A 19,653-nucleotide genomic window follows, 5' to 3' on the forward strand; every position below is an offset into this window, starting at 1 on the left:
GTCTTACCCTTTAAACTATTTTCCCAGTCCACTTTAATCAATTCCGCTCTCATACCATCATAGTCTCCTTTATTCAAGCTCAGTACGCTTGTTTGAGAATCAACCTTCTCACCCTCTAATTGGATATGGAATTCAACCATGTTGTGGTCGCTCGTTCCAAGGGGATCCTTAACTAGGACATTATTAATTAATCCTGACTCATTACACAGAACCAGGTCCAAGGTTGCCTGCCCCCTTGTAGGATCAGTTACATACTGCTCAAGAAATCCATCCCTGATGCACTCAATGAACTCGTCCTCAAGGCTGCTCTGCCCAATTTGATTTGTCCAGTTAATATGATAATTAAAATCCCCCATAATTATAGCTGTTCCCTTATTACATGCCCCGACTATTTCCTGATTAATACTTCTTCCTTACCTCTCACCTGGTTGTGTGGTGACCTGCACTGGGGGCCCTGACCTTACCTCTCACCTGGTTGTATGGTGACCTGCACTGGGGGCCCTGACCTCACCTCTCACCTCTCACCTTTGGCGTTGCAGCGCCCTCTAACGGCGACGCGCGGTATCTCCGGGGCATGCGCACTGAGTTGACTGGGATCGACAGGCGCAGTGAGGCCGATGCTGGTTGGGGCCTCGGGACCGGGTATCGGTGGCCTCCGCCTGTCAGAGCGGTGACAGCGGGCCCGGCGCGGCCGGGATGCGCAGGATGTCGGTGCTGAGCCCGGTGCAGATCAAAGAGGCGAACGCGCACCTGGCGGCCGTTCACCGCCGTGTGTCGGAGCTGGAGCGCCGGCTGGAGGCGGCCGAGCGGACGGTGCGGGAACAGGCCGAGCGGCTGATGGGCAAAGACCGGGAGCTGCAGGCCGCAGTCCGGGAGCTGGCACTGCGCAAGGACCGGTGAGCGCGCATCCGCCCACCCGCGGGGCGCCGGGACCGCGCAGGGGGACAAAGGAGCGCGCGTCCGTGGCTTCGTCGAGTCCGCGCGAGAACAAGTACCGGGAGCGCGCGCCCGCAGGTGGGGAGGTGAGGGGAGGAGGGGATGGGGAGGTGAGGGGAGGAGGGGATGGGGAGGTGAGGGGAGGAGGGGATGGGGAGGGGAGGAGGGGATGGGGAGGTGAGGAGTGGAGGGGATGGGGAGGTGAGGGGTGGAGGGGATGGGGGTGGAGGGGATGGGGGAGGTGAGGGATGGAGTGGAGGGGATGGGGGAGGTGAGGGATGGAGTGGAGGGGAGGGGATGGGGGAGGTGAGGGGAGGAGGGGATGGGGGAGGTGAGGGGTGGAGGGGAGGGATGGGGGGGGGGTGGGGAGGGGATGGGGGGAGGTGAGGGGGAGAGGGGATGGGGGTGGAGGGGATGGGAGGGGAGGGGTGGAGGGATGGAGTGGATGGGAGGGGAGGGGTGGAGGGATGGAGTGGATGGGAGGGGAGGGGTGGAGGGATGGAGTGGAGGGGGAGGGATGTAGTGGAGGTGAGGGGAGGAGGGGATGGGAGGTGAGGGGTGGAGGGGATGGGGTGGAGGGGAGGGATGGGGTGGAGGGGAGGGGATGGGGGAGGTGAGGGATGTAGTGGAGGGGATGGGGGAGGGGATGGGGGAGGGGAGGGGATGGGGGTGGAGGGGATGGGGGAGGTGAGGGATGGGGGTGGAGGGGATGGGGGAGGTGAGGGATGGGGGTGGAGGGGATGGGGGGGGAGGGGAGGGATGGGGGGGAGGGGAGGGGATGGGGAGGTGTCGTTCCCTGCGGTGAAGTGTCAGTGATCTCTCCTGTCGTCCTTGTTTTGCAGGGAGATGGTTGATGTGCAGGAGAAGCTGCAGGACTGTGAGGGGACGGTGCAGAGGCTGCAGACCATGATGAAGGAGAAGGACGGTGTGATTGCCCAGCTCAGGCACCGCAGCCAGCTGCTGGATAAAATCACCCGCAGCCGGCCCCTCCTCGACAACCTGCTATCCTACATGGCCGAGGCCGAGCGGTCACAGAGCGTGCACATCCCACACCTGGACCCATTCCCCGACCACCTCCACACACCCTCCCTCCTCTCAGGCACCAACGGATTCATGAACCCCGGCCCCAATGACAGGAATTTCTCCGTCAGCGAGGATGATACAGAGGAGCCGGGCCAAGACGATGCAATCTTTGGGACCACGGTTTAAACCTCCTCTCAATCCAGAGCGCCTCACCTGCTCCCACCGAGCGAAGTCAGGAAGAGCCCACAAGTGCCTGTCACTCCTGCAGAGCCACTCCGAAATCTGTGAATATCATACCTTAGATCAGTGGCATTAGTTAAAGGAAGTGGGAGCCAGAAGCACTCCGAAACTGTGTGATCTGATTGCTGGACTTACTGACACTTCATTCCAAAGATTCTGGGATTTTTCATTCTTCTTTAACTGGGATCTGAAGGGTTACTTACCTGAATGTAAAAAAACTGCCTTGGAGTAGGGGAGTGTGAACCCATTTATCGATCTCTATGCAATAATGGACAGTGGTGTTGCAGTATCTCTGGGGTAGAGGCTGGGTTTAGGCAAATGTCAGCTTTACTCCAGAAGCCTGGGAGAAGGATTCAGGAGGAGCCAAGCAGTGACCTTGCAGGTAGAGCACAAAAAGGAAACTCTGGGCTCCTCCCTTTCTAGGTTTCTCCCAACATCTGGAGTTTATAGAAGGGAATTATATCACCAGGATAGTAAAAGTGGGGATTGTTCCCAAAGTTTTTGACTTTAGCCAGATGCATCGTGTGTTTGGAGGGGTGACTATCTGTTACAATACTGTGACCGACATTTCCATGTTTAGAGCCCAACTGTTTACAAGATACAGCAGCGTGTTACTGTTTGTGTGGGAGGGTTAGACAGTGGAGTAGTTTTAGTGAATCGGTCTTTTGTCTCTGGGACCTGAGATCAAGTCCAGCCCGGATTTGGTGAAGGTCTCTGCTCTTTGATAGGGTATTGGGCAGTGTGGGGTGTTTAAATATTATCTTTTACACCTGGTTGGAGATCCCCACTTACTGAGCTGCCTGAACTGTCACTGCTTGTTACGGCATTTGTGTGACCACACATATTCTGCTTATTCATGAACCCGCAACACAGAACTATCTAGACTGACACTGTTTCGACAATCTCTGTACATCAGGATGAGAGCTGCGGGCCTGGGAATGTGTTGATTGGGAACTTCGCACTGGTATGGTGGCGAGTGTCCAGCAAAGCAATTTTTCAGGGTAATGCAGCTTGCCTTGTCCGACTTGTGCTGCCCCTGTCCTGATACCGCTCACCGCAGAAGCTGGTTGCAAGGTGCAGTGTAATCGGGTTCCCTGACCGAGTCCTTCTGTTAGATTCCATCGTCTGCCCACCTTCAAGAATTTAGACATCTGTTTTTTTCTCCCCCAGAGTTAACCAGGTGTTTGTGATGCCGAGACATTGGCTGGGAATTTCCTCTGCTGTCACATTGCCGGAAGTGCGGCTGATGCCCATGTTTCCGGGACTTCCAGCGAAGTTATCATGGCGGTGGAGCGGGAGCAGCACTGGAGGAAATTCCTGGCCCACTGAGTTAGGTTCTGTCACTTGGCTCTTTCGCACGGACTAGGTTAGATCGTTAAAATCAGGGAAACCGCAAACATATGAAGAATGACGAACTGGAAAAGACCCACTGGTCCATCCAGCCTGTCCCACACGTTGTAATGTTTTGTGCATCGCAGTAATAGTGAGAAGAAACCTTCTAGAGAAAGTTCCTGCAACATTTGTACCCTGATTCAAACTCTGCCTTGACCCAGAGCAGTGTCCAGCGTTATTACTGTCCGAATGTTTTTTATAGGTCATTTTGTTTCTATTCCCTCGGGTCTCGATGTCTGTCACTCTGTAACTGCCCACTGCAGGCCCTCGCACAGCATGCAGACTGGCCAGTGCCCCCTGGGGAGATTTCGACTTGATTTTTCCCTCCTATTCCCAGATTGGTTCAGCTGAACTTCAAGAAACTCGTGGACTGGAGCCTGCATTGTACAGGTTATTGGGGAAACGCACTAGTGCAGGAAAACTCCATTCCACGGACTCGTATTGCAGCAAAATAACTGGATGAGGGTGGGGAGTTGGCACTGGGTTCGGGGATGGTACAGTGTGAGGGTCAGGGTCGTATTGGTTAAAGGTGTCCAAATACAAAAATCCCCTTTGTGGTAAAACCTCATCACCATCTTTACAATCGTTCCTGTTCAGAACGGAACTCTCACCAGTTTACAGTCACGGGTCACCTTTTATTATATTAATTACAGCAGTGTATGTACAGGAAGCTTCACTCTCACTTCTATAGGTTTCTAGGCGGTTATCTTATTTCTACCTCAGGCCCTTAGATTTAAACTGATATGAGTGAGTGACTCTGCCCTGGGAGTGTGGGGATGGACAGTGAGTGATTGACCCTCTCCTGGGAGTGTAGGGATGGACAGTGAGTGATTGACCCTCTCCTGGGAGTGTGGAGATGGACAGTGAGTGATTGACCCTCTCCTGGGAGTGTGGAGATGGACAGTGAGTGATTGACCCTCTCCTGGGAGTGTGGAGATGGACAGTGAGTGATTGACCCTCTCCTGGGAGTGTGGGGATGGACAGTGAGTGAGTGACCCTCTCCTGGGAGTGTGGGGATGGACAGTGAGTGAGGGACCCTCTCCTGGGAGTGTAGGGATGGACAGTGAGTGAGGGACCCTCTCCTGGGAGTGTGCGGATGGACAGTGAGTGAGGGACCCTCTCCTGGGAGTGTGGGGATGGACAGTGAGTGAGTGACCCTCTCCTGGGAGTGTGGGGATGGACAGTGAGTGATTGACCCTCTCCTGGGAGTGTGGGGATGGACAGTGAGTGAGGGACCCTCTCCTGGGAGTGTGGGGATGGACAGTGAGTGAGTGACCCTCTCCTGGGAGTGTGGGGATGGACAGTGAGTGATTGACCCTCTCCTGGGAGTGTGGGGATGGACAGTGAGTGAGTGACCCTCTCCTGGGAGTGTGGGGATGGACAGTGAGTGAGGGACCCTCTCCTGGGAGTGTGGGGATGGAGAGTGAGTGAGTGACCCTCTCCTGGGAGTGTAGGAATGGACAGTGAGTGAGGGACCCTCTCCTGGGAGTGTGGGGATGGAGAGTGAGTGAGGGACCCTCTCCTGGGAGTGTGGGGATGGACAGTGAGTGAGGGACCCTCTCCTGGGAGTGTGGGGATGGAGAGTGAGTGAGGGACCCTCTCCTGGGAGTGTGGGGATGGACAGTGAGTGAGTGACCCTCTCCTGGGAGTGTGGGGATGGAGAGTGAGTGAGTGACCCTCTCCTGGGAGTGTGGGGATGGACAGTGAGTGAGTGACCCTCTCCTGGGAGTGTGGGGATGGACAGTGAGTGAGTGACCCTCCCAGGAGTGTGGAGATGGACAGTGAGTGAGTGACTCTGCCCTGGGAGTGTGGGGATGGACAGTGAGTGAGTGACCCTCTCCTGGGAGTGTGGGGATGGACAGTGAGTGAGTGACCCTCTTCTGGGAGTGTGGGGATGGACAGTGAGTGAGTGACCCTCTTCTGGGAGTGTGGGGATGGACAGTGAGTGAGGGACCCTCTCCTGGGAGTGTGGGGATGGACAGTGAGTGAGTGACTCTGTCCTGGGAGTGTGGGGATGGAGAGTGAGTGAGTGACCCTCTCCTGGGAGTGTGGGGATGGAGAGTGAGTGAGTGACCCTCTCCTGGGAGTGTGGGGATGGACAGTGAGTGAGTGACCCTCTCCTGGGAGTGTGGGGATGGACAGTGAGTGAGTGACCCTCTCCTGGGAGTGTGGGGATGGACAGTGAGTGAGTGACTCTGTCCTGGGAGTGTGGGGATGGAGAGTGAGTGAGTGACCCTCTCCTGGGAGTGTGGGGATGGACAGTGAGTGAGTGACCCTCTCCTGGGAGTGTGGGGATGGACAGTGAGTGAGTGACCCTCTCCTGGGAGTGTGGGGATGGACAGTGAGTGAGTGACCCTCTTCTGGGAGTGTGGGGATGGACAGTGAGTGAGTGACCCTCTCCTGGGAGTGTGGAGATGGACAGTGAGTGAGTGACCCTCTCCTGGGAGTGTGGGGATGGACAGTGAGTGAGTGACCCTCTCCTGGGAGTGTGGAGATGGACAGTGAGTGAGTGACCCTCTCCTGGGAGTGTGGGGATGGACAGTGAGTGAGTGACCCTCTCCTGGGAGTGTGGGGATGGAGAGTGAGTGAGGGACCCTCTCCTGGGAGTGTGGGGATGGAGAGTGAGTGAGTGACCCTCTCCTGGGAGTGTGGGGATGGACGAGCTGATGTCCAGTCCGCAGAATGGACAGAAATAGTTTACAGACGTTGTGCAGCCAATACCTTGTTTTTATGAATCCTGATTAATTATCCTGTATGAGCAGCTTCAGCCAAGGGCAGGAGCACTCCTCCCCTGCCACTGTCTTTCGGATGAGACGTTAAACCGAGGCCCCGTCTGCCTCTCAGCTGGATATAAAAGATCCCATGGCACTATTAGAAGAGCAGGGGAGTTCTCCCCGCTGTCCTGGGGCAACATTTATCTCTCAACCAACTTTGCTACAAAAACAGATTATCTGGTCATTATCTCATTGCTGTTTGTGGGATCTTGCTGTGCACATATTGACTGCCATGTTTCCTAAATTACAGTTGTGAGTACACTTCATAAAGTACTTCATTGGCTGTAAAGCGCTTTGGGACACCCTGAGATGGTGAAAGGCACTATAGAAATGCTGAACTAAGCTGGTGACCATGAGGTTCCTTACAGGAACCCGGTGGCACCTCTCCCTCCCACATAGGTTCGAATCCTGGCTTCCACTGGAGGCTGAGCTCAGGAAGGCAGATTGGGGAGACGAGCCCTACCTCCTCCACTCTGTGGCACTGCCCATCACTGCTACAATGGGCTGCACAAGATGCCTTTTTGGCCACACTGAATAAGTATGATTTTTAATTTCCCCCATAGTAAGTTATGCACTTTAACCCGTTGGGATTGCACAGCAGTGGTCTGAACTCTGGCTGGACATGCAATCTTCCTCCTTATCAGGCTTTCGGATACTCGTATATTAGTTATGGAGCAGATTGAAATTGTGAATTGTTGGTGCAGGTTTGGGGTGTTTTGATTTTCAGTGGTTATAGAGCTGTGTAACTGATTAGCAGAGAACACACTCATTTCATTGGACCCAGGAGTCCTGGATGCTCCTGTTCTGGTTTGTGATGGGATTAAAGTGTCATCACATCCACCAGCTGAGACCTCGTCTGTGAACAGAAATGTCAAACTGTAACTTAAAGGGACACAAAAATAAAAAAACATCCTCGTTGTGGAGACCGTGCTGGGTGTCCAACGTGTGGTGTCTGAGGCCTGGCAGTCAGCCCCTTAACCCGGGCAACTCCGTCCTACTTTATAGTTGTTTGTTGCTTTGGACAACTGCTGTCTCATTAATGCATAAATACTAAATCACAGCACCAAGATACGTTTGTTTCAACACCTTGAGATATCTGGGAATATACAGAAATGGCGACATGAGAAACAGACAGAGCAAAACGTGGGCACCCACCCCCTCGCTGTAGAACATGGTGACTGATTTCTGATTTAAAAAAATTGCACATTATCATCTGATAGGTTCCCAGTGAGGCTGGCATCAGGCAGAGACTTGGTGTGACCCATCCGGCACTGGGGGGGAGGGAGGGGAGGGGAGGCCCCTCTCACGCTGCAATGCTCTGGGTTCAATGACACTCACTCTTTGCTGTTGTGCTCTGTGAACTCTCGATAAAGTTTGTAATCACTCCCAGGCCTGCATATAAATTACTTCTAGAAATCCATTATTGTCTAATCGCTGCTGTGTAATCGCCCTCTGATAGCCATTATTCTGTGTAATCATCCTCTGATAGCCATTATCCTGTGTAATCGCCCTCTGATAGCCATTATTCTGTGTGATCGCCCTCTGATAGCCATTATCCTGTGTAATCACCCTCTGATAGCCATTATTCTGTGTAATCGCCCTCTGATAGCCATTATTCTGTGTAATCGCCCTCTGATAGCCATTATTCTGTGTGATCGCCCTCTGATAGCCATTATTCTGTGTAATCATCCTCTGATAGCCATTATTCTGTGTAATCGCCCTCTGATAGCCATTATTCTGTGTAATCACCCTCTGATAGCCATTATTCTGTGTAATCATCCTCTGATAGCCATTATTCTGTGCAATCGCCCTCTGATAGCCATTATCCTGTGTAATCGCCCTCTGATAGCCATTATTCTGTGTAATCACCCTCTGATAGCCATTATTCTGTGCAATCGCCCTCTGATAGCCATTATCCTGTGTAATCGCCCTCTGATAGCCATTATTCTGTGTAATCGCCCTCTGATAGCCATTATTCTGTGTAATCACCCTCTGATAGCCATTATTCTGTGCAATCGCCCTCTGATAGCCATTATCCTGTGTAATCGCCCTCTGATAGCCATTATTCTGTGTAATCGCCCTCTGATAGCCATTATTCTGTGTAATCGCCCTCTGATAGCCATTATTCTGTGTAATCGCCCTCTGATAGCCATTATTCTGTGTAATCACCCTCTGATAGCCATTATTCTGTGTAATCACCCTCTGAAGCCATTATTCTGTGTAATCGCCCTCTGATAGCCATTATTCTGTGTAATCACCCTCTGATAGCCATTATTCTGTGTAATCATCCTCTGATAGCCATTATTCTGTGTAATCACCCTCTGATAGCCATTATTCTGTGTAATCACCCTCTGATAGCCATTATTCTGTGTAATTGCCCTCTGATAGCCATTATCCTGTGCAATCGCCCTCTGATAGCCATTATTCTGTGTAATCACCCTCTGATAGCCATTATTCTGTGTAATCACCCTCTGAAGCCATTATTCTGTGTAATCGCCCTCTGATAGCCATTATTCTGTGTAATCACCCTCTGATAGCCATTATTCTGTGTGATCATCCTCTGATAGCCATTATTCTGTGTAATCATCCTCTGATAGCCATTATTCTGTGTAATCACCCTCTGATAGCCATTATTCTGTGTAATCATCCTCTGATAGCCATTATTCTGTGTAATCATCCTCTGATAGCCATTATTCTGTGTAATCGCCCTCTGATAGCCATTATTCTGTGTAATCACCCTCTGATAGCCATTATTCTGTGTAATCACCCTCTGATAGCCATTATTCTGTGTAATCATCCTCTGATAGCCATTATTCTGTGTAATCGCCCTCTGATAGCCATTATTCTGTGTAATCGCCCTCTGATAGCCATTATTCTGTGTAATCGCCCTCTGATAGCCATTATCCTGTGTAATCGCCCTCTGATAGCCATTATCCTGTGTAATCGCCCTCTGATAGCCATTATTCTGTGTAATCGCCCTCTGATAGCCATTATTCTGTGTAATCGCCCTCTGATAGCCATTATTCTGTGTGATCGTCCTCTGATAGCCATTATTCTGTGTGATCATCCTCTGATAGCCATTATTCTGTGTGATCGCCCTCTGATAGCTATTATTCTGTGTGATCGCCCTCTGATAGCCATTATTCTGTGTGATCGCCCTCTGATAGCCATTATTCTGTGTGATCGCCCTCTGATAGCCATTATTCTGTGTAATCATCCTCTGATAGCCATTATTCTGTGTGATCATCCTCTGATAGCCATTATTCTGTGTAATCGCCCTCTGATAGCCATTATTCTGTGTAATCGCCCTCTGATAGCCATTATCCTGTGTAATCGCCCTCTGATAGCCATTATTCTGTGTAATCGCCCTCTGATAGCCATTATTCTGTGTAATCGCCCTCTGATAGCCATTATCCTGTGCAATCGCCCTCTGATGGCCATTATCCTGTGCAATCGCCCTCTGATAGCCATTATTCTGTGTAATCGCCCTCTGATAGCCATTATTCTGTGTAATCGCCCTCTGATAGCCATTATCCTGTGTAATCGCCCTCTGATAGCCATTATCCTGTGTAATCGCCCTCTGATAGCCATTATCCTGTGTAATCGCCCTCTGATAGCCATTATTCTGTGTAATCGCCCTCTGATAGCCATTATTCTGTGTAATCGCCCTCTGATAGCCATTATTCTGTGTAATCGCCCTCTGATAGCCATTATTCTGTGTAATCGCCCTCTGATAGCCATTATTCTGTGTAATCGCCCTCTGATAGCCATTATTCCGTGTAATCGCCCTCTGATAGCCATTATTCTCTATAATATTTTGGATGACCATTATTTTCTACCAACCATAGAAATTCATTATTCTCCATGTCGTCTCTCTTGGATACCAATCTCAACACAATCACTAGGAAAACTAATGTTCACGTAATCACTCCTAGACCATTATTTTCCATATACTCAAAATCTAGATTATAATTATCTGTGTAATCATTCCTTGAAAGCCATATCTACTTAATGCTGGAATTTCATTATTATGTGAATCTACTGTAACCCTGTTTAGCAATATTTGCCTCTCCAATTCTCTCATAGTTTAAAGATGTTTGTTACAAAATACATGGACGGAAGTTACAAGACGGTTGGCCACCTTCGGCAAGTTCAGGCAACAGTGAACTTTCAAAGTAAATCTTCAGCAGATTTGGCACATTCTCTGAACCCAGAGGTTGAGCTAGAGAGTTAACCCACGTCTAGGGACTTTGTTACAATGCATCATTGCCCTTTTTTCGTTCAATGTTCATGTTACTGATTTAGCTTTGTAGCCGCACTGCACATTACCTGACTGCAGCAATGCACTAAGAGTCACATGCGAGCTAGACAGCTAGGAAACCATTCTGAAGTACGTACTGAAAATGGTAGCACTTGATTTTGAGGAGAAGGCACTCTCGAGATTGCTTGTAGTTTGCAGGGATGTGTCCAGTGTCCAGTACAATGACCATGGGATAGGTTTGGAAGCATGTTTGGGTTGCTGTACAAGCTCGACCATGTTCCCTTAAAACATAATGATGCTGTTTTGTTTAGAGGGATTCGGGACTGTGGTGTGATATTTCTTGTCCGAAGGTTACTGGGTGAATGTACCACAACTCGCTCAGGGCTAATGTTTCAGATATTTGCAATTTTTGATCATTGTTTGTAGACACAAAACTGGTAAATTAGTGCCTTTTATAAAACTGTGCAATAACTTTATAAGTAGTTTGTGTGAATTCCTGCACCAGTACAAGCTGTGTTTAAACTGTATACTACAATCTGCAAGGGTTTTTGCCATGAGCCCAGGCAGTGAGTCCGTGGCAGGCTATTCACCGTGGGGACATTACAGCGGGACCTGATCCCGTCTTCACCCGACGACCAGCAGAGGCCCGCATGCAGCGACCAGCAAAGGGATTTCTGAGGGGAATGAATGTCTTGTGAATATTCAACCCTTCTAATTGAATTCAAACATTCATCTAGGGTAAACTCCCCAAATAGAATGAGGAAAATGGAAGCTAAAGGCAGCTAGCTATTCTACCTCAGCGTGGTAACATGTCTCTGCCAGTCATCAGTCCCAGAGGGTGAGGAGCTGGAGGAACCTTCTACTGTAATAGCGGGAGGTGATGCAGCGACAGCAATGCAATAGAATCTTACAGCACAGAAGGAGGCCATTCTGTCCATCGTGCCTGTGCTGGCTCTTTGAAAAAGCTATCCAATTAGTCCCACTCCCCTGCTCTTTCCCCATTGCTCTGAAACTTTCTCCTTTTCAAGTATTTATCCAATTCCCTTTTTAAAGTTACTATTGAATCTGCTTCCACCGCCCTTTCAGGCAGCGCGTTCCAGATCATAACATCTCGCTGTGTGTAAAAAAAAAATTACCCTCATCCCGATTCTTTTGCCAATTACCATAAATCTGTGTCCTCTGGTTAACGACCCTTCTGCCAGTGGAAACAATTTCTCCTTATTTACTCTATCAAAACCAGTCATAATTTTGAACACCTCTATCAAATCTCCCCTTAACTGTCTCTGTTCTAAGAAGAACAATCCCAGCTTCTCCAGTCTCCACATAACTGAAGTCCCTCATCCCTGGTACCATTCTGGTAAATCTCTTCTGCACCCTCTCTAAGGACTTGACATTCTTCCGTAAATCTTAAAAGTAGAAATGATTTCAAGTCTCCCCGATAGGCCAGTGGGCAAAGGCAGCAAGCCTCCCTGGTTGAACATGGTGGGTTTGATGCCTGGTCTATACTGAGTTTGCTGATACCAGCTGCTGATGTGGTCCTGAGCACGCCCCCCCCACCCCACCCTGCCACACACACACACACACACACACACACACAGCAAGATCCCAGATTCCACCCCTGGGTCAATGCTGAGTTTGCTGATCCCTGCCTGGGGACTGTGCAGTTGGCCACAGTGCTTTCTGTGTTCGGGAGGTGGGAAACCAGCCTTGGCTTCCCACTCTGTTGCTGTCCACCGATCCCTGTCGGAGAGGATGTGTGTGGGTATCGGGCGACGCTGGGATCGAGGTGGCTGCAGCCTGTCTGGGCTCCCACATGAGGAATGGCCACATGGTGCCAGTTGGTAGCATTGCCACCTCTGGATCAGGAGGTGGTGGGTTCAAGCCCCTCTTGAGCACTAGTGTAGGCTGACACTTCAGTGCAGTACTGGCGCAGTGCTTTATATCAGGAGCTGCTGTTCTTCATGAGATATTCCTGGTGGTTCAGGTGGATGTTGGAGATCCCACCGCTCTACCTAAAGAAGAGCAGGGAGTTCTGGTATTCTGGCCAACATTCCATTCCCCACCAACACCACTAATTTGGTGGTCATTCCTCTCATTGCTGTTTGAGAGACTGTTACTAATTCGGGTTTGCCGCAGCTATCAATCTGGCTCAGTCAGTCAGTCGCTCCCTTAAGTGATCTTTTTCTCCTATAAAGTCAACTCCACCTGCCGTGTATCTGCACGCGGGGTAACGGAAGCTCCTGTGTGTTCTCTGTATTTTAAGCACGTATTCTCCTTTAATCTCTGAAGGCGGATGGAGTTAAATCTGTTTGCGTACAGTTACAAGAATAAGGAACATGGATGTGCCAGCCCACTTCGATGGGCCTCTTAATGTAAACACATGAACTCTTCCTGACCCGGGCAGAGGATCTCCTCTTGTAGGCTACTGCTGCCTCACTGACTTTTTTCATGTCTGTGTCCTGATTTTTTAAAAGTGCCTCTCCCCTGACCTACAAAGATCAAAAGAGTCTGCCAACAAGAAGGTAGGAACATAGAAACAGGAGGAGGCCATTCAGCCCCTCGCGCCTGTTCTGCCATTCAATTAGATCATGGCTGATCTGTATCTCAACTCCATTTACCCGCCTTTGTTCCATTTCCCTCGATACCCTTACCCAACAAAAATCGATCAATCTCAGTCTTGAAAGCTCCATTTGACCCCCAGCATCCACAGCCTTTTAGGGGGGAGAGAGTTCCAGATTTTCACTACACTTTGCGTGAAAAAATTCTTCCTGATTTCACTCCTGAACGGCCTAGCTCTAATTTTAAGATTATGCCCCCTTGTTCTGGACTCCCCCACTGGAGGAAATAGTTTCTCTGTATCCATCCTATCGAATCCCTCTATCATTTATATCAGCCCTCAACCTTCTAAACTCAAGGGACTACAAACCAAGTTTATGCAACCTGTCCTCATAAATTTAACCCTTAATATCCCTGGTATTATTATCATAGGGATTACTAGAAGCAAAAAGACCAAGGTCCATCTAGTCCACCTTGTACCATCCTGGTATATGCTGATAAAATGGAGTTGTTGACTAATCATAGCAACCAATCTCAATGAATCTACAACAGACCCAGACATGAGGCAAGGAAACCCCCAGTGGTGGAGAGCTTTGGGAACCAGAGGTCCAAAGTCACCTGTTCCTCCCGAGCCTGTTACACTCAACACACGTCAGGTTTCAAATTACTCATATACTGTATCCCAAAATGTTATTTTCTGACAGAAATCTATCTAATTTGAATTTGAATGAATCAATACTAACTGTTTCCACCGTCTCCCGAGGGAGCCTGTTCCATAGATTGACCGCTTGCTCACTGAAACAATGTTCCCACAGATTCGTTTTGAATTTACCCCCTTCAAGTGCAGGCCGTGTCCTCTGGTTCTACTGTTCTGGACAAGGTGAAACAGCTCGTCATGGTCTACGTTATCTTTTAGAAACATAAAAACAGCAATCACATCATCTTTCAACCTTCTTTTCCAGTGAGAACCAAGTTAGATAATCGCTCCTCATAATCCAATCCCTCCATCCCCTCAATCATTCTGGTTGCTCTCTTCTGTATCCTTTCAATAACTGCAATATCCTTTCAGTGGTGACCAGAACTGCACGTTATTCTAACTGCACACGGTATTCTGGTGAATCTGTGCTGTACCCCCTCAAAGGCCAATATATCTTTCCTGAGGTTCGGTGCCTAAAACTGAACGCAGTACTGCAGACGGGGTCTGACCAGGGCTCGAAAAACTGAAGCATCACTTTCTCACTTTTGAATTTGCTAGAGGACTTCCTGATTGCCAGACATCGTTAGCGAATGCGCCATTGTTTGAGACCTTTGAAAAACTGACCGTCCCACATTTAAATCACTTCTCGTCTGTCTATGGATGGCCAACCTAGCCTGGGGCTGTCTGGGGAAACTACTCCCTTTCAGGCAAAACTTCTGCCCAAAACACACGTTAAAATCGCTGAAAGTCTGTTTCATGAAAAATTGGCCAAAGAATTTCGAACCATGATGGGGGACCTTGCTGTGTGCAAAATATCTGAAGCATGTACCCAAGTATTAGCAATGGCTGCACAATATGATTCATTCCATGTCCAGATGTTTGTGAGAGATGTGACGAGGTGCTTTGTAAATATAAATTCTGTCACTCCGGTGAGGAATCTGCCATCATCGAATGAACTGAACCTCAGCGTGATTCCACCTTCAGGAAAGCATGGGAGAACATCGATGCTTGGAAATACTCGGGGATTACATAGAATTTACAGCACAGAAACAGGCCATTTGGCCCAACTGATCGATGCCGGTGTTTATGCTCCAGACGAACCTCTTCCCTCCCGACTTCATCTCACCGTCTCAGCATATCCATCTATTCCCTTCTCCCTCGTGTACTGATCCAGATGCCCTTTAAATGAATCTATAATTTTTGCCACAACCACTCCTCGTAACGAGTTCCACATTCTAAACACTCTCTGGGTAAAGAAATTTCTCCTGAATTGTTTATTAGATATATTAGTGACTATCCTATATTTATGGCCCCGACGTCTAACCTATCAAACTCCTTCATAATTCCCCCCCGATTCCCCATCACTCCCCCCGATTCCCGATCACTCCCCGATTCCCCATCACTCCCCCGATTCCCATCACTCCCCCGGTTCCCCATCACCCCCCCGCCGATTCCCCATCACTCCCCCCGATTCCCCATCACTCCACCCCCCCGATTCCCCATCACTCCCCCCCCCGATTCCCCATCACTCCCCCCCCGATTCCCCATCACTCCCCCCCCGATTCCCATCACTCCCCCCCGATTCCCCATCATTCCCCCGATTCCCCATCACTCCCCCCCGATTCCCCATCACTCCCCCCCGATTCCCCATCACTCCCCCGATTCCCCATCACTCCCCCCGATTCCCCATCACTCCCCCCCCCGATTCCCCATCACTCCCCCCCGATTCCCCATCACTGCCCCCGATTCCCCATCACTCCCCCCCCGATTCCCCATCACTCCCCCCCCCGATTCCCCGTCACTCCCCCCGATTCCCCGTCACTCCCCCCCCGATTCCCGTCACTCCCCCCCGATTCCCCGTCACTCCCCCCCCCCGATTCCCCGTCACTCCCCCCCCCGATTCCCCGTCACTCCCCCCCCCCGATTCCCCGTCACTCCCCCCCCGATTCCCCATCACTCCCCCCCCCGATTCCCCGTCAATCCCCCGATTCCCCGTCACTCCCCCCCCGATTCCCCGTCACTCCCCCCCCCGATTCCCCGTCACTCCCCCCCCGATTCCCCGTCACTCCCCCCCCCGATTCCCCGTCACTCCCCCCCCGATTCCCCGTCACTCCCCCCCCCGATTCCCCGTCACTCCCCCCCCCCGATTCCCCGTCACTCCCCCCGATTCCCCGTCACTCCCCCCCGATTCCCCGTCACTCCCCCCCCGATTCCCCGTCACTCCCCCCCCGATTCCCCGTCACTCCCCCCCCGATTCCCCATCACTCCCCCCCCGATTCCCCATCACTCCCCCCCCCGATTCCCCATCACTCCCCCCCCGATTCCCCATCACTCCCCCCCCCGATTCCCCATCACTCCCCCCCCCCGATTCCCCATCACTCCCCCCCCCGATTCCCCATCACTCCCCCCCCGATTCCCCATCACTCCCCCCCCCGATTCCCCGTCACTCCCCCCCCCGATTCCCCGTCACTCCCCCCCCCGATTCCCCATCACTCCCCCCCCCGATTCCCCATCACTCCCCCCGATTCCCCATCACTCCCCCCCCGATTCCCCATCACTCCCCCCCCGATTCCCCGTCACTCCCCCCGATTCCCCGTCACTCCCCCCCCCGATTCCCCGTCACTCCCCCCCGATTCCCCGTCACTCCCCCCCCCGATTCCCCGTCACTCCCCCCCCCGATTCCCCGTCACTCCCCCCCCCGATTCCCCGTCACTCCCCCCCCGATTCCCCGTCACTCCCCCCCGACACCCTCCGAACCGGAACTGAGCCTCTCCGCGATTTGCATTGTGGGAAACAACATGGCTGCGCCCACGGTGAGTGGATGGAGAGAATAAAAAGAGAGAGAGAGAACGGGGGACAGGACTGGGAATAGAGAGAGAGAGAGAGAACGGGGGACAGGACTGGGAATAGAGAGAGAGAGAGAGAGAACGGGGGACAGGACTGGGAATAGAGAGAGAGAGAGAGAGAGAACGGGGGGATAGTACTGGGAATAGAGAGAGAGAGAGAGAGAGAACGGGGGACAGTACTGGGAATAGAGAGAGAGAGAGAGAGAGAGAGAACGGGGGGACAGTACTGGGAATAGAGAGAGAGAGAGAGAGAGAGAACGGGGGGATAGTACTGGGAATAGAGAGAGAGAGAGAGAACGGGGGGACAGTACTGGGAATAGAGAGAGAGAGAGAGAGAGAGAGAACGGGGGGATAGTACTGGGAATAGAGAGAGAGAGAGAGAGAACGGGGGGATAGTACTGGGAATAGAGAGAGAGAGAGAGAGAGAGAGAACGGGGGACAGTACTGGGAATAGAGAGAGAGAGAGAGAGAGAACGGGGGATAGTACTGGGAATAGAGAGAGAGAGAGAGAGAGAACGGGGGGACAGTACTGGGAATAGAGAGAGAGAGAGAGAGAGAGAGAACGGGGGGACAGGACTGGGAATAGAGAGAGAGAGAGAGAGAGAATGGGGGACAGTACTGGGAATAGAGAGAGAGAGAGAGAGAGAACGGGGGATAGTACTGGGAATAGAGAGAGAGAGAGAGAGAGAACGGGGGGACAGGACTGGGAATAGAGAGAGAGAGAGAGAGAGAGAGAACGGGGGGATAGTACTGGGAATAGAGAGAGAGAGAGAGAGAGAACGGGGGACAGTACTGGGAATAGAGAGAGAGAGAGAGAGAGAACGGGGGATAGTACTGGGAATAGAGAGAGAGAGAGAGAGAGAACGGGGGGACAGGACTGGGAATAGAGAGAGAGAGAGAGAGAGAGAGAACGGGGGGATAGTACTGGGAATAGAGAGAGAGAGAGAGAGAGAGAGAACGGGGGACAGTACTGGGAATAGAGAGAGAGAGAGAGAGAACGGGGGACAGTACTGGGAATAGAGAGAGAGAGAGAGAGAACGGGGGGACAGGACTGGGAATAGAGAGAGAGAGAGAGAGAGAACGGGGGGACAGTACTGGAATAGAGAGAGAGAGAGAGAGAACGGGGGACAGTACTGGGAATAGAGAGAGAGAGAGAGAGAACGGGGGACAGTACTGGGAATAGAGAGAGAGAGAGAGAGAACGGGGGATAGTACTGGGAATAGAGAGAGAGAGAGAGAGAGAACGGGGGGACAGGACTGGGAATAGAGAGAGAGAGAGAACGGGGGACAGTACTGGGAATAGAGAGAGAGAGAGAACGGGGGACAGTACTGGGAATAGAGAGAGAGAGAGAGAGAACGGGGGGACAGTACTGGGAATAGAGAGAGAGAGAGAGAGAGAACGGGGGGACAGTACTGGGAATAGAGAGAGAGAGAGAGAGAGAACGGGGGACAGTACTGGGAATAGAGAGAGAGAGAGAGAGAACGGGGGACAGTACTGGGAATAGAGAGAGAGAGAGAGAGAACGGGGGGACAGTACTGGGAATAGAGAGAGAGAGAGAGAGAGAACGGGGGGACAGTACTGGGAATAGAGAGAGAGAGAGAGAGAGAGAACGGGGGGACAGTACTGGGAATAGAGAGAGAGAGAGAACGGGGGGACAGTACTGGGAATAGAGAGAGAGAGAGAGAGAGAACGGGGGGACAGTACTGGGAATAGAGAGAGAGAGAGAGAGAGAGAACGGGGGGACAGTACTGGGAATAGAGAGAGAGAGAGAGAGAGAACGGGGGGACAGTACTGGGAATAGAGAGAGAGAGAGAGAGAGAGAACGGGGGGACAGTACTGGGAATAGAGAGAGAGAGAGAGAGAGAACGGGGGGACAGTACTGGGAATAGAGAGAGAGAGAGAGAGAGAGAACGGGGGGACAGTACTGGGAATAGAGAGAGAGAGAGAGAGAGAGAGAGAACGGGGGACAGTACTGGGAATAGAGAGAGAGAGAGAGAGAGAGAGAACGGGGGACAGGACTGGGAATAGAGAGAGAGAGAGAGAGAGAACGGGGGACAGTACTGGGAATAGAGAGAGAGAGAGAGAGAGAGAACGGGGGGATAGTACTGGGAATAGAGAGAGAGAGAGAGAGAGAACGGGGGGATAGTACTGGGAATAGAGAGAGAGAGAGAGAGAGAACGGGGGGATAGTACTGGGAATAGAGAGAGAGAGAGAGAGAGAGAACGGGGGGATAGTACTGGGAATAGAGAGAGAGAGAGAGAGAGAACGGGGGACAGTACTGGGAATAGAGAGAGAGAGAGAGAGAGAGAGAACGGGGGGATAGTACTGGGAATAGAGAGAGAGAGAGAGAGAGAGAACGGGGGGATAGTACTGGGAATAGAGAGAGAGAGAGAGAGAGAGAACGGGGGGATAGTACTGGGAATAGAGAGAGAGAGAGAGAGAGAACGGGGGACAGTACTGGGAATAGAGAGAGAGAGAGAGAGAGAGAGAGAACGGGGGGATAGTACTGGGAATAGAGAGAGAGAGAGAGAGAGAGAACGGGGGGATAGTACTGGGAATAGAGAGAGAGAGAGAGAGAGAGAGAACGGGGGGATAGTACTGGGAATAGAGAGAGAGAGAGAGAGAGAGAACGGGGGGATAGTACTGGGAATAGAGAGAGAGAGAGAGAGAGAACGGGGGACAGTACTGGGAATAGAGAGAGAGAGAGAGAGAGAGAGAACGGGGGGATAGTACTGGGAATAGAGAGAGAGAGAGAGAGAGAGAACGGGGGGATAGTACTGGGAATAGAGAGAGAGAGAGAGAACGGGGGGACAGTACTGGGAATAGAGAGAGAGAGAGAGAGAGAGAGAACGGGGGGATAGTACTGGGAATAGAGAGAGAGAGAGAGAGAACGGGGGGATAGTACTGGGAATAGAGAGAGAGAGAGAG

The 19,653-nt window shown here is 51.4% G+C and overlaps 1 protein-coding gene across 1 annotated transcript; it reads left to right on the forward strand.

The window, feature by feature from the left end:
* Nucleotides 1–572: 572 nt before the first annotated feature.
* On the forward strand, nucleotides 573–11,105 carry LOC137299327 (vimentin-type intermediate filament-associated coiled-coil protein-like). The gene is made up of 2 exons (XM_067967976.1): nucleotides 573–896; nucleotides 1,779–11,105. The coding sequence occupies exons 1-2, from the start codon at nucleotides 697–699 to the stop codon at nucleotides 2,143–2,145; spliced, it is 567 nt and encodes a 188-aa protein (XP_067824077.1). The 5' UTR covers nucleotides 573–696; the 3' UTR covers nucleotides 2,146–11,105.
* Nucleotides 11,106–19,653: the final 8,548 nt, after the last annotated feature.

This window comes from Heptranchias perlo, chromosome 29, assembly GCF_035084215.1.
Source record: "Heptranchias perlo isolate sHepPer1 chromosome 29, sHepPer1.hap1, whole genome shotgun sequence".
In the NCBI taxonomy this organism is placed as follows: Eukaryota; Metazoa; Chordata; class Chondrichthyes; order Hexanchiformes; family Hexanchidae; genus Heptranchias; species Heptranchias perlo.